The sequence below is a fragment of the Phascolarctos cinereus genome, unplaced genomic scaffold (genome assembly GCF_003287225.1).
Source record: "Phascolarctos cinereus isolate Bilbo 61053 unplaced genomic scaffold, phaCin_HiC Scaffold_4;HRSCAF=312, whole genome shotgun sequence".
NCBI lineage: Eukaryota > Metazoa > Chordata > Mammalia > Diprotodontia > Phascolarctidae > Phascolarctos > Phascolarctos cinereus.
In genome coordinates, this window is record NW_027555847.1 from 449,078,205 (window position 1) to 449,092,450 (window position 14,246).

Below are 14,246 nucleotides of genomic sequence, written 5' to 3' on the forward strand. Positions count from 1 at the left end.
TAGTAAGTTTCCACAAGAAGTCAGTCAGCTAGCATTTATTAAGCACCTGTTATTTGGTAGGCACTATGCCAAGCCCTGGGATACAAAGAAAGTTAAAAAAGAAAAACAAAACCAAAGTCCCTGTTCTCAAGGAGTTCATAGTCTAATGGAGGAAGCAACATGCACAAAAGATATACAAATGAGATATATACAGGATGAATTGGGCTTGTCTTAGAGCCAAGGGTACTAAGATTAAGGAGAACTGGAAAAGGATTTTTGTGGAAGATGGGACTTCAGCTGAGGCTTCAAGGAAGCCAGCAAAGCCAGGAGGCAGAAGTGAAGAGGGAGAGAGTTCCAGACTTGGGGGGACTGCCAATAAAAAGCTTAGAGTTAGAAGATGGACTGCCCTTGTTGTTCCAAGGAACAGGAAGGCCAATCAGTGTCCCTGGATCACAGAGTACACAAAGGAGAGTAAGGGGCAATCTAACAAAGAACTGTTACATGAATAAAATATCCTTTGGGAAATGTTATTAGTCCCTCTGAGAGAGAACAGATGCTTACTGATGATTTCGTTTCTAAAGAGTTATAGAAGACGTGTACTTTTTATGTAGTAGACATTTTTCTTGCTAAATATTTCTTCTGATGTTCAATTTGCTGCATAGTTTTCCCTCTGTAGAAGAACAGGTTGTGGGGGAACTAGGAATTAATTTAATTTGGGGTTTGTTTTGCTTTTGGTTATTTTTTTAAAAGAGACTTGTAATTCCCTAGGCATTTAATCCCAGATGTATTTATGATGATACATAGATAAAAATCAGTCAAGATGAGAAGGCATGAAAAGGTTGTGGTATCTGCAGTTGATGAAATTGTGAAGTCAGTCAAACTAAAGAGAATAGGCATTGATTGAGGAGGGAAAATCTGAAATAGTTTAGTAATCCAAGCAGATTAACAGAGAGCCTTCTGGCTACAGCATTTGAAAGAGGTTGAAAGGATTTCAAGTTTCACACTTTTCTCAAGAGTTCTCATTTAGTTGAACTGCCTCTGTGGAGGTTTTCTAAGCAAGAGTCAGTGGATTAGAGGTAAGCTAGTGAAGTAAAAGAACAAAAGAGCTAAAATTCTGAAGTTATCTAGTCCTACCCAGTTATTTCAACTTAGACAAGTCTCTGTGCCTTGGTAGCTATCATCTGTAAAATTAGAATAATGACACTTACCCTACCCTAGAGGAAATTTGAGAAGACGATAAAAATAGATGTTAAAAATGGATTTTTTAGGAGTACTTTTCCAATATAGATAATTTCTAAGGATAGCATTTAGAATGCACATAACAGAAAAATATGGCTTTGACACTAAAATTGCTAACTATACCAATAAGACAATAAAAAGAAAATGAAGGAATTAGAATAGGCAACAAGGAAACAAAACTATTCCCTCTGTCCAGATGGTAGGTGTATGCTTAGAGAAACCTAGAGAATCAATTGAAACAAGTAACTTTAGCAGAGTTGCAGGATATAAATAATAAGCTCACATAAATCATTGGCATTTCTATATACTACCAACAAAACCTAGCAGGAAGTGACAGAAAGAGAAATTCCATTTAAAATAATTGCAGATAATGTAAAATACTTGAGAGTCTACCTGCCAAGACAAACCCAGGGATTATATGAATACAATCATGAAACACTTTTCACACAAATAAAGACAGATCTAACCAATTGGAGAAATATTAATTGGGTAGGCTGAACCAATATGATAAAAATGACAATTCTACCGAAGTTAATTTACTTATTCAGTGCCATACCAATCAAACTACAAAAAGATGTATTTTATAAAGCTAGAAAAAATAGTAACAAAATTCATCTAGAGAACAAAAAGTCAAGAATCTCAAGAGAATCAATTTTTTAAAATGTGAAAGAAGATAACCTAGTAATTCCAGATTTTAAACTATGTTACAAAGCAGTAATTATTGAAACAATCCAGTACTGGCTGAGAAATGTAGTAGATCAGTGGAATAGATGAGATATACAGTCCACGGTAGTAAATGACCGTAATGATCTAGTATTTGATAAACCCAAAGAGCCAAGCTTTAGGGATAATAACTCAACATTTAACAAAAATTGCTGGGAAAACTGGAAAGCAGTTTGTCAGAAACTAGGCATAGACCAACATCTCACATTGTATACCAAGATAAAGTCAAAATGGATAACTGATTAAGACATAAAGGGTGATATCATAAGTAAACTAGGGGAGCATGGAAAAATGTACCCGGCAGATCTATGAATAAGAAAAGAGTTTATGACCAAACAAGAGAGAGAGAGAATTATAGGAAGTTAAATAGATAATTACATGAAATTAAAAAGCTTTTGCACAAACAAAACAAATGCAACCAAAATTAGAAGGAAAACAGGGACCTGGGGGTAGGGGTGATTTACAGCAAGTTTCTCTGATAAAGGCCTCATTACTCAAATATATAGGAAACTGAGCCAAATTTATAGAAATAAAAACCATTCCCTAATTGATAAATGATCAAAAGATATGACAAGGCAATTTTCAGAAAAAAGAAATCAAAGCTATTAATAGTCACATAAAAAATGCTCTCAATAAGTACTGATTAGAGAAAATGCAAATTAAAACAACTCTGAGGTACCACCTCATACCTATCAAAATGGCTACTACGACAGAAAATGAAAATAACAGATTCAGGAGGGGATGTGGAAAAATTGGGACACTGATGCCGTGTGTGGAGGTGTGACCTAGCCCAACCAGGCATGCCCTTTGACCCAGTAATACCACTACTAGATCTGTGTCCCAAAGAGATGAAATAAAAGAAAACAGGTCCTATTTGAACAAAAATATTTAAAGTATCTTTTTTTGTGGTGGCAAAGAATTGGAAATTATGGGGATGCCCATCAGTTGGGAAATGGCTGAATAAGTTATGGCATATGATTATGATAGAATACTGTTGTGCTTATGAAATGACAAGCCAGATTATTTCAGAAAAACACGGAAAGGAATATATGAACTGAAGCAAGGTAAAGTGAATGGAACCAGGAGAATATTGAATGAGATAACAGCAATATTGTAAGTATGGTCTTCTCTGATCAAGACAGTAATCCAAGATAGTTCCAAAGGACCCATGATGATTTTCACCTCCAGGAGAAAACTGATAAACTCTGAATGTAGAGTGAAGCATACTTTTCTTTGCTTTATTTTTATTGTTTTGTTTTGTTTGTGCTTTCTTTTGCAACATGGCTAATATGGAAAAATAATAATAATGGCCTGTAAGGACTCTCAGGTGTTTGCTGTGTGATTTGAGCTTGGCCCTTAACCTGTATAAGACCTTGCAAGAATTCTGAATGAGTTCTCACCTCTGAGGATGAAGTACCACACCCTTATTATGGGCCCCAGGCTTGTTCACAGTTCTGGAGAGGTGTAAATCCTACCTGAAAAGAGGATATAAAAGTAAATTTTGGAGCTGATTCTGGTCATCCCTATATAGTATGACAGAAGAGAAGGGCTTCCCATCTCTTCTGCCTCTGCACGTGGACAGAATTGCAGGATCCCAAATGGAAGAAGACAGGGCCCTACATTCCAGAGACAACTATACCTCCTCCCCAGAGGACTTGTTTGTGGATTCCAACGGCTCTAAGAAGGAGATTGAAAATGAGGAAGAACAGAATCATGGAAATCCTTGGAGAATAAGCCTGAAGGACACCAGCCTACCTACAGTCACAGACCTCTGGCCACAATTTGGGCATGGAAAGACTCTTCGTTTCTTCCAACTTTTTGAGACCCAGAAGACACCATCCATGTGGCAGGAGGTAAGAGGGAGGCTAAGAAAGAGGAAAAAGAAGAAGGCACAATGTCCCCCAGAACTTACCCTGCGGGGCCCCCAGACAGCAAGATCACCAGACCCAGAGGAATGCCTAACAGATGATGAGATAAAAATGATGGCTCCAGTAGCTCCCCAGCCTGGCTCCCAACTGGCTGACTGTTCCCAGGACCCTCCCTCAGAGGGGGTGGCCCCATGGCGGTATGGCCCTGCCAAGTTTTGGTATGACATACTGGGGGTCCCTCCCCATGGGAGAGGTTTTGATTATGGATTTCGACTCCAAAAAAAGCCACCAGAAGAGGAGGAGACACCCCAAACAGACCACTCCTTGCTGAAGGATGAAAACTTTCTGATGGTCACTCAGAAGTCCTGGGAAGATGACATAATTTGGGATAACAGAGACATCCAAACATCCTTCCCTGATGCCCAAAAAGTTTCTCAGGCAGGGTGGATTCCCTCTGAGAAAACCAAATTGCTCAAAACAGGTGACCATGACCCTTCTCAGCCTGGTGGGTCCATTTTCATCCCTGAGAGTGAAGACCTTATCTATAGCCAATGGGAGGACAACATTATTTGGGATGCCCAAGCCATGCATAAGCCACTGTATCCTGCAGTCCTAACTATTGACCCAGATGATGAGAACCTCCTGCTGTTTGATATCAAGGAGCCTGAAGAAGTAGTGTTCTCAATCCAGAAGCAGCTTTCTGAGAAGGGCCAAATGATGGGAGAGGATGAAGCTGAGCAGACTCCAGCCCAGCTGAAAGCCAAGGACCCCTGGAACCTGTCCAATGATGAATTTTACTTCCCCCAGCAGCATGGCCTTCAGGTTCCCTTCAGGGACCCTATAATCCAACATTCAGTTCCAGCATCAAAGCTACACTCCAGCCTCTTTCCTACCCATATGGTAGCTGAGCAACTCTCTCTGTTTCATCGACCACCAGTCAGGTGGCTGGGCAAAGGGCCCCACCCTGTCCACAACTTGACTTCTCACATCCAAAAGAAAGCCCAGGAACGGGAGCAGGAGCTGCAGGCTTCAGGGGGAGGTCACATGTTTTTTATGAAGACACTTCAGGACCTGAGTGGGCAGGATGGAGATCTCATTCTGGTTGAATGGAGCGAGGAGAATCCACCATTCTTGAACCAGGTCGGAATGGCTTCCCAGATACAGAACTATTACAAAAGGAAAAATGGGAAGGACACTGGGCCTCCTGCCTGCAAATATGGGAACCCTGTATTCTGTTCATCTTCACCCTTCCTAGGGCAACTCCATGCTGGACAGTTCTTACAGGCTTTGGAAAACAAACTTTTTCGGGCTCCCATCTACCCACATCAGATGGCAGACACAGACTTCCTTGGTGTGGTAACCAAAGCAGGCTACTTTCTGAGGGAAGTGAAAGATATATTTACTGTTGGGCAGCAGTGTCCACTGGATGAAGTTCCTGCCCCCAACTCAAAAATGGCAAAGAATTACATCCATGAATTCCTCCAGGTGTTTATATATAGGCAGTTTTGGAAGAGCCCTCACAGGCCTCGGAGGATTCGCATGGAGGATATCCACAGGGCCTTCCCCAAACTTTCTGAGAGCAGCATTCGAAGGAGGCTCACTAAGTGTTCAGATTTCCATCGGACAGGCATCTATTTTAATTGGTGGGTACTGAAGACTGGATTCCGCCTGCCAAGCAAAGAGGAGCTGAGGGTCATGGTGACCCCAGAGAAATGCTGTGCTTTGTATAGCATGCAAGCTGCCCAGCAGCGTCTCAAGGATGCTGGCTATGGGGAGATATCACTCCTGAACACAGAGGAGACCAGTGATGAAAGTATGTGTTTCAATGATGAGATCCAGGCTGCTCCATGGAATACAACTCAGGCTTTCCTGGCAGCCACCAAGGGACAGTGTCTGCTACAGGTGACAGGAGCGGCTGACCCCACAGGCTGTGGGGAGGGCATCTCCTATGTCAAAGTTGCTTGTAAACCTAAGCAGAAAAACAAAACTAGCTTGAAGTCAGGGAAAGTGATGGGTACTGATGCAGACCTTCGGCGTCTCACCCTGAAGGAAGCCAAGAAGTTGCTGAAGATATCTGGGATATCAGAGAAGGAGATCCAGAAGCTGTCCCGCTGGGAGGTAGTTGCGGCTATACGAGCCCTATCTACCAAGGAGCTGTACTCAGGGACCAAGACCAGAGCCCTCACCAGATTTGCGCGAGCGCCCCATTCCTCAGGGGCAGAGCAGCAGAGAATCTACCAGCAACAGGTCCAAAAAATTTTTGACCTCCAGAACAAGCTCCTGGCTTCTACTGAGGTGCTGTCCACAGATACGGACAGTAGCAGCTCAGATGAAGAAAATGATCGTATGGTGGAGCGGATGTCTTGTGAAATTGAGGACCTCCTGGAGGGTAAGACCAGCCCTCAGAGGCTGCAGAGAGAGAAGGAAAAGCAGGAGCTCCAGGAGCTGCAGCAGCTGATGCTCAGAGATGGGGACGCTCACCTCCAAGACAAAGGCAAGGAAAAGAAGCAGAATCGGCACTCAACCACCTCAGCTCCTGTATCTCTGGTTATTCACCGGACTTATATTGATGAGTCTGGCAAGGAGTATGTGCGGAGTGAGGTAGTCCAGGACCCAGCAGTGATCAATGCATACATCCTCGTGAGGAGCACCAAGGATGAGGACTCCATCCAGAAGATCCTTCTGGAAGATGAGCAGAAACAGCAGGAATTGCGGAAAGAGAAGAAAAGGCTCCAAGATAAACTTCGCCGAATCCGCAGAGCAGAGGAAAGGAAAGAGCAGAAGGAACGCCTCCCCCCAGAGCATCTTCCCAAGCCAGAGGCACCTAAATTGGATCTAATGTGTGGTAGCTGCAGATCCCATGGACACATTAAGACAAACAAGATGTGTCCAAAATACTGCCCACCCAAGGACCAGGGCCCCAGGCTCAAGGTCATGAGCCAGGTACAGGAGAAGGAGCTGGCTAAACTGCTCCCTCAGGAGTCCCTTATCAACCTCCAAGGAACCAAAATTTTCATGAAGGGAAAGCCATTTGAAACCATGAATGAGGTCCAAAGGGAAACTTTGAAGGTGAAGGTTGAGAAACGGTGCCTGCCCCAGGACAGCCAGGCTGGCCCTCCCCAGAAGAGACAATGTGTGCCTCTGCCCCAGAAGAGCCAGTCTGGCCCCCCCCCAGAAGAGACAATGTGTGCCTCTGCCCCAGGAGAGACGATGTGTGCCCCTGCCCCTGAAGAGTCATTCTGACCCTCCCCAGGAGAGACGATGTGTGCCCCTGCCCCAGGAGAGCCAGGCTGGCCCTCTCCAGAAGAGACAATTTGTGTATATGGACCCTAGTGAAAGTTTGAGCTGCATCCGGCATCCATGCCAACCTGCCCCTCCTTGCCCTCCATCCAGTAAACATGCAAAATCTCCTCATCCAGTATGTTCTCCCCAGGTCCATTTGGAAAGGCCTGGAAGGACTCCTTCTGTGAAGCTTATGGCCAAACCCCTTCAGAAATCTCTGCCACCTCCAGTCCAGTTAGCTCAGAGGGAACCTGAACATCCCTCAGAACCCCTGCGTAAAGACTGGAGTCTTCAAAATTGGCTTCAACAGAAATACAGAAGTTTAACAGGGCCTTCCCAGAAAGGACTAGACTTCATGGCCCAAACTCAGAAACCAGTGATCCTTCCGCCCAAGGCAGGCCCAATTCCTCCATGCCTCCTGTCTCATTCTGCCAGAAAGTCTCAGAATCCCTTAACCTGTTCAAAGTCATGGTTGCGTGATTCATCTGGCCAGCAGTGCAAAAGGCCTAGAAATTCTGTATGCCAGCTTAGTCAAGAATTGACCCAGGAACCCACAATTGCGTCCAAACAAGTTCCTCAGGACAAACTGGGCAGATCACTTCAGAGACCCCCATTGGACAAGGACACACAGCCAGTCCCCGTACAGAAGTCAGGTGCAGGGGTACCCCAAGTTCCTTCTCTGGACAGAATTACAAAGGGCCTGGCCCCGAATCAGGGCAGTATTCTGTATGAGGACCTCCAGGTTTCTGACACAGATGAAGAAGAGAATAATGAAGAGAAGGAAAAGGTATAGAATAAATAAGGAAACAGTATACGATTTTGCTTTCTTGTGATTTGGGGGTGTGAGAGCTTTTGCAGGTGGAGAGGAAACAAGATGAAATTTTGGAGAATCTTGGTGGTATGCTTGAAAAATCATTTTATTTGAGATAAAAGGACCTGACTTTCAGTTCTGGACCTTCGACATATATGGCCTTAGGTCATTCAACCATTCTTATCTTTAGCTCCTGTATCCATCTCTAAGAGCAGAGCATTGAGCAAGATGATCTCCAAGGCTCTTCTAGCTCTAGGCTGGATGATATTTGAATGAGAAGAATGTGAGAAAGTGAAAAGACAAGACAGGGTCAATCCTGGAGCATTTCCTATGGGAGGGAGGGCCTAGGGTCATTTTTATCTCTTATTGCATCTTCTCGCAAGCTGTAGAGAGTCAGTGATTCTCTGCCCATATCCTTCCCCTTGCCACAGACCAGCATTTTCACCAAGAGAAATTGGGGACTGAGTCACTAGGAAGAAGATGACCAAGGTCAAGACGATATACCAGGAAGACCATAGGGAAGACTGCAGGGGAGAAGACACCCTTACCTATCTCCTCTACACAGTATAGTTCTCAGTGTTGTAGATGGTTTTATAGATGAGGGGTGGAGAGATAGGTCTTGTGAACAGGAAATGGAAAATGGGAGAGGATGTGACTAGATCCAAAGCCAAGTCTACAGATGGTCTCTTCTGATTCTGCCATTTATTCATCCAGGGGATGAGTTCAGTCTATTCAGTTAAATATCTGCCTCCAGAAAAAAAAAAAAACTGATACTGTCTGAATACAGACTGAAGGATGTATTTTTCACTTTCTTTCTTTCATTCTTTTTTTAAATTTGAGTCTTCTCGTACAAAATGACTTGTATGGAAATGTTTTACATGATTGCACATGTATAAACTATAATGGATTGCTTACCTTCTCGGGAAGGACAGGACAGAGGGATAGAATTTGGAACTCAAAACTTTTTTTTAATGTTAAAATTGTTTTAACACGTAATTGGGGGGAAAATAAAATATTATATATTTTTAAAATTATATACAAATACAAATTGAGCACTTACCCTATCATTGGAGTCTGGTAAAAATTAATGTAGAAGGGGTTGTTCCCTTCAAGATAAACCTACACCAGTAACAATCTCTAATACTGGATAAATCATCTAGAATAGTCCATGGGGCGGGGAGAAACAAGTCTCCAACAAGCCACTTGACACTTCATGGCTTTGAAAGCACGATCCCTTGGTTTCTGTAAAGTATTTTAAAGTGTAAATAAAACTTTTCTATTTTTGAAAAAAATAAAGATACTTTTCAAATATAGATTGTTACTAAGGACAGCTTCCAGAATGCACATAACAGAAGCTTGGGTATTGTTCCTTGGCTGTCACCGTTTTTAATATGTTGTCTTTCTTGTTTTACATTTTTTTTTTAAAAAAAAGCCATATTGTCATTATTTTTGTCTGTTTTAAAAGGCAACCTCTGGGAAGACAGAGAATGTGCCTTTTCTTTGAGTAGTCAGTCTGTGTATCCAAGTGTCTTACACAGCACAGTTTGATGAGAGGGAGGATTTTAGAAAAACAGGCATTACATTATAAATTGTGTTTTCTGTGTTTTCTACTAGGTTTCCCCAACACACAATCGTCCTGTGGGCATAGGAGAGCAGAGACAACAGCAGAATCATTCAGTCCTGTCTTCACCTCCCAGAGGAGCAGTCAGCTTAAGGTAAGCCGAGGAACAAGTCCAGTCCCGAGAAAGCCGAATCACAATTAGAAATACATCAAGGGAACAGAGAAATAAGCAACAGAATCTTCTTTAACCTGTCCTGTGGTAGAGTGGTAGAATTAAAATACCCTCTCCTTCAGTCCCACTTTTTGCATTCAGAAGTCACTGACCCAGAGTTGTCAATTGGAAGGTGGAGGAGAGTAGTGGTAAAATTTCTAGAATAAGTTTGTTTTATTAAGGGACAGGTAAAGGCATTTGTCATGTTTAAGGCACAATAGTTGTATAAATTCAAGGCACAGATTTTTATTCTAAACTCTGTTAATTCAAAATTATCTGCTTATACCAGGTCAACTTAAAAGTCCTGGCTTCATCAAATAAGTTTTCTATTGAATGAGATACCAAATTTTCTTTCTTTCTTTCTTTCCCTCTCTCTCTTCTCTTTTTTTTTCCCTTTGGCTAGGCAGTGGGGTTAAGTGACTTGCCCAGGGCTACATAGCTAGTGAGTGTTATGTGTCTGAGGCCGGATTTGAACTCAGGTCCTTCTGAATCCAGGACTGGTGCTCTATACACTGCGCCACCTAGCTGCCCCATACTAGATTTTCTTAATCAATCAAAGAGGATCTCCTAAAAAAACCTTACAGAAAGGGCTGTAACTAAGAATTTTTGTACCCAGGGCAGGTTGTGGAGGAGGCTAGGAAGTACTCTTAGACATGACTCAGAACCCACTGTGGGGTTGGAAACAAACAGGATCTATATCAGCCAGTACAGTTGCAACCACACACAGATGCCCTGGACCCCTGGGTCCCAAAGCCCCTAGAATGCCTTCTTGAGATGCCGTGAAGGCCCTGACAATCCATTGTGCCGAGCTGCAAAGATTGAAGTGGGTGAGCAGGGGTGCTAACCCAGAGAGGTGGAGGTGAGCATAGAAACCCAGATAAACAGGTTGAAACCAAGTAGGGTCTGTCACCCCTCCCAAAAAGTACATTAGGGATAAAGCCTGCCCCTGGCAAAAAGTTCAAGTTCAGGAACTAAAGCTGGAGAGATGAGTGAACCAAAGAAAACACTAACTACTATAAAGAATTCTTGTAGATACGGAGATATAAGAAAATCCAACCTGGAAGAGAGTAATTATAAAGACCAAAAGCAGAGACTCAAGGGGAAAAGAGTCAGTTTTCCACAAGGACTATGTGAATACCCAGAAGAAGTGAAGCAAAAGAGAACAGATGAAATAAAAGATCTGAAAGAATCAGAAGAGAATAAATAACTTACAACAAAAAGTGGTAAACCTTGGTAAGATAATGGGCTAACTGAAAAGCATAGGCCAAACAGAAATCATTGACTCTTCTGAGACAGCAAAGAATATGAAAACAAAATAAAAATACTGAAGAAATAGAAGAAAACATAAGCTATCTGATATCAGAAACAACTGACCTGGAAAAATGGTCAAGGAGAAGTAATTCAAGAATGGTCTTCCTCTCTGAAAATTATGATTAAAAAAAAAAGTCATGGACTAGTACTATTTCAAGAAAGCATAAATAAAAACTGCTCAGATCTATTAGAACCAGAGGGCAAAGTAAAGATAGAATGAATCCACTAATATCCCCGTGAAAGAAATCTCTAAAGGAAAAGTCTCACAGACAGAACTTTGAAGTCAAAGGAAAAACACAGCACAGATCCAAAAAGAAGCAGTTCAAGTACCAAAGAAACACAGTCAGGATGTCATAGGACCTGGCAGTTTCTACTTTACAAGAGAAGAAATCTTCGAATACAGTATTCTAAAAGGCAAAACTGTTGTCTTGCAAACAAGAATAACTTACCATGAAGAGTTCGAAATGTAGGTTTTTTAAGTTTTATTGATATTTGTTTTACAAACATTCCCAGTTTACCCCCACTGTGGGAGAGGTGTAACAAAGTAAAACAATAAAACTTAAAATATAGTGACCTATCTAAAAGGATATGCAACATTCCACATCTGTAGCACACACACAACTGTGCATACACACACACAACTTATTTAACAATTCTTTTAAAATTGTTCTTTTTAATTAATAGACATCTATTTTCTCTCCCTCCTACTTAATTAGAAAACAGAGAGAGAGAGAGAGAGAAGAAAAATAAATTCTTTCAGTGGCTGTATACAAAAATATTTGTTTCATTCTGTACCTTACATCTACTCTCTTTCAGGAGGTAATAAAACCCAAAAAAACTCAGCACAAAGAGTTAGAGACTTCCACTTAAAATAACTACATAATGTTGTCTGGTTGTCCATTCTCAGAGAGGACCAAAATGACATCGCTATGTTGGGGTCAAGGTCCAGTGTGTCTAACTGTGGGTGATCAGACCAATGTGAGCTCAGAGTGCTCCACCACAGGTCAGGCACAAATAGTCCCTGTGAACATTCGAGGTGGATTCTCTAAATTTGCACATCTTGCATTTCTTTTGAGCTTCTTCATAGAGCACAGCACTTTCTTTGATGCAGGTATCCCATGCTGGGTGATCCTTTACTAGTGTCTCCCGTGTCACTCAATTCCACAGTTCTTCAGGGAGACCTTGAGAATGTCCTTGTGTTGCTTCTTCTGACCACCATGTGAGGGCTTGCCTTGTGTGAGTTCCCCATAAAATAGTCTTTTAGCCAAGCATACCTTTGGCATTTGAACAATGTGGCCAGCCCGTTGGAGTTGGGATCTCAGCAGTAGAGTTTGAATGCTTGGCAGTTTAGTTCAAGAAAGGGCCTCAGTGTCCAGTACCTTATACTGCCAGGTGATATTCACAGTCTTCCTAAGACAATTCAAATGGAAGCAATTCAGTTTCCTGGCATAACACTGATAGTCCAAGTTTCACAGGCATACAACAATGAAGACACCAAGGTCATCTACTCCATCCCAAGCCATCACCATTGACTCTGTCTGCCACTGAACTGTGACAACTCTGGAAGAGAGAGTGAGGCTGATGACTTCATGCAACTCTGTCTCACTACATAATGTATAACATACTTGGAATTCTACCTAGCAGGAAACATGCAAGAACTATGTAAATTCTAAGCCACCATTACAGAAATCAAGACAGACTTAATAATGGGAAAAATATTATGTGCTTGTGATAAAAGTAGCCCAAGTCAATATAATAAAAATGACAGTACTTTCTAAATTTATTTATTCAATACCATAGCAATCAAACTATCAAAAGATTACTTTGTAGAAAAAACAATAATAATAATTAGCGTGGAGACAGAAGAGGTCAAAATTTCATGGGAAATCATGAAAAAAGTGGGAGTGAAGGTGGTCTGACAGTGTTAAGGCTCAATTGTGCTAAAAAGAAATAATTCTTGAAACAATTTGGTTGCTGTTTGAAAAACAGAGAGATCAATCAGTGGAACAGATAAGGTGTGCAACATACAGAAGCAACCAAACCCCAAAGCCTAGTATTCAGTAAATATAAACACTCCAGCTACTGGGATAAGGACTTACTATTTGATAAAACTTTCTGGGAAAATTGGACACTAGTATAAAAGAAATTTAATTCAGACAATCACTTCAAACATTATACCAAGGTGAGCTCCAAATAGATACTTGACCTAAATATAAAAGGTCACATCATAAACAAATTAGAGAAAAATGGAAAAAGTACTTATCACCTTTATGAATATGAGAAAAATTTATGACCAAACAAAGAATAGAGAAGATCACAGAAAATAAGATGGATAATTTTGACTACATGAAATTTAAAAGGTTTTGCCCACACAAATCCAATAAAATCAATATCACATGGAAAATTATTAATTGGGGAAAAAATTTTGCAGCAAGTTTCTCTGATAAAGATCCTGTTTCCAAGATATATGAGGAAATTATTCAAATTTATAAGAGTAAGGGTCATTCCCCAGTTGATAAATGGACTAAGGATATGAACAGGCAGTTCTCAATGAAAGAAACTCAGACTCCTTATGGACACATGAATAAATACTACAAATAATTAATAACTAGGGAACTTTGAATTAAAATACTCCTGAGATTACATCTTGCACCCAATAGATTAGCAAAGATTATAAAAAAGAAAAATGGTAAATGGGAGAGATGAGTCTTTCTGACTCCAAATCCAGCACTCTATTCATTGTGCCACCTAGCCATACCCTACAACATTCTGTAAAGCAACTTAGAATTATACACACACACAAAAATTACTAAATGGTACATGCCCTTTGGTCTAGCTATACCACTGCTAGGCTTAGATCTGAAAGAAGTCAAAGAAGAAAAAGTTGATATATGTACAAAATTATTTTAGCTTCACTTTTTGTGGTTAGCAAAAAAGTGCAAACTTAAGGAATAGATGAATAAGTCATGGAATATGAATGGGATGGAGTACTATTGTGTCGTAAGAAGAAAATACATTATTTCAAAGAGACATGGAAAAACTTGTATGAACTGATGCAGAGAGAAGTAAGCAGAACCAGAAGAACAATTTATATTCATTTTTAAAACAAAAAATTTTGAAGACTATTAAAAATCATTTAATGAACAGAATAAGAACCATTGATACGATAACAACACTTAAAAGAAAAACAGCTTTGAAAGCTGTAAGAGTTATGATCATTACAATGACTATCCATGATTCCAGAGGACCAATGATGAAAAT

General features: G+C 41.0%; 1 protein-coding gene across 2 annotated transcripts in view; it reads left to right on the forward strand.

Annotated features, from left to right (window-relative positions):
- The window catches only part of ZNF704 (zinc finger protein 704), a 349,579-nt gene that overhangs the window by 317,158 nt on the left and 18,175 nt on the right, over positions 1 to 14,246 (forward strand). For both annotated transcript variants that reach the window (XM_020976198.2, XM_020976199.2), the window contains exon 8: positions 9,517 to 9,617. In XM_020976198.2, coding sequence (XP_020831857.1) covers positions 9,517 to 9,617 — 101 coding nt within the window. The remainder of the gene's footprint in view (positions 1 to 9,516; positions 9,618 to 14,246) is intronic.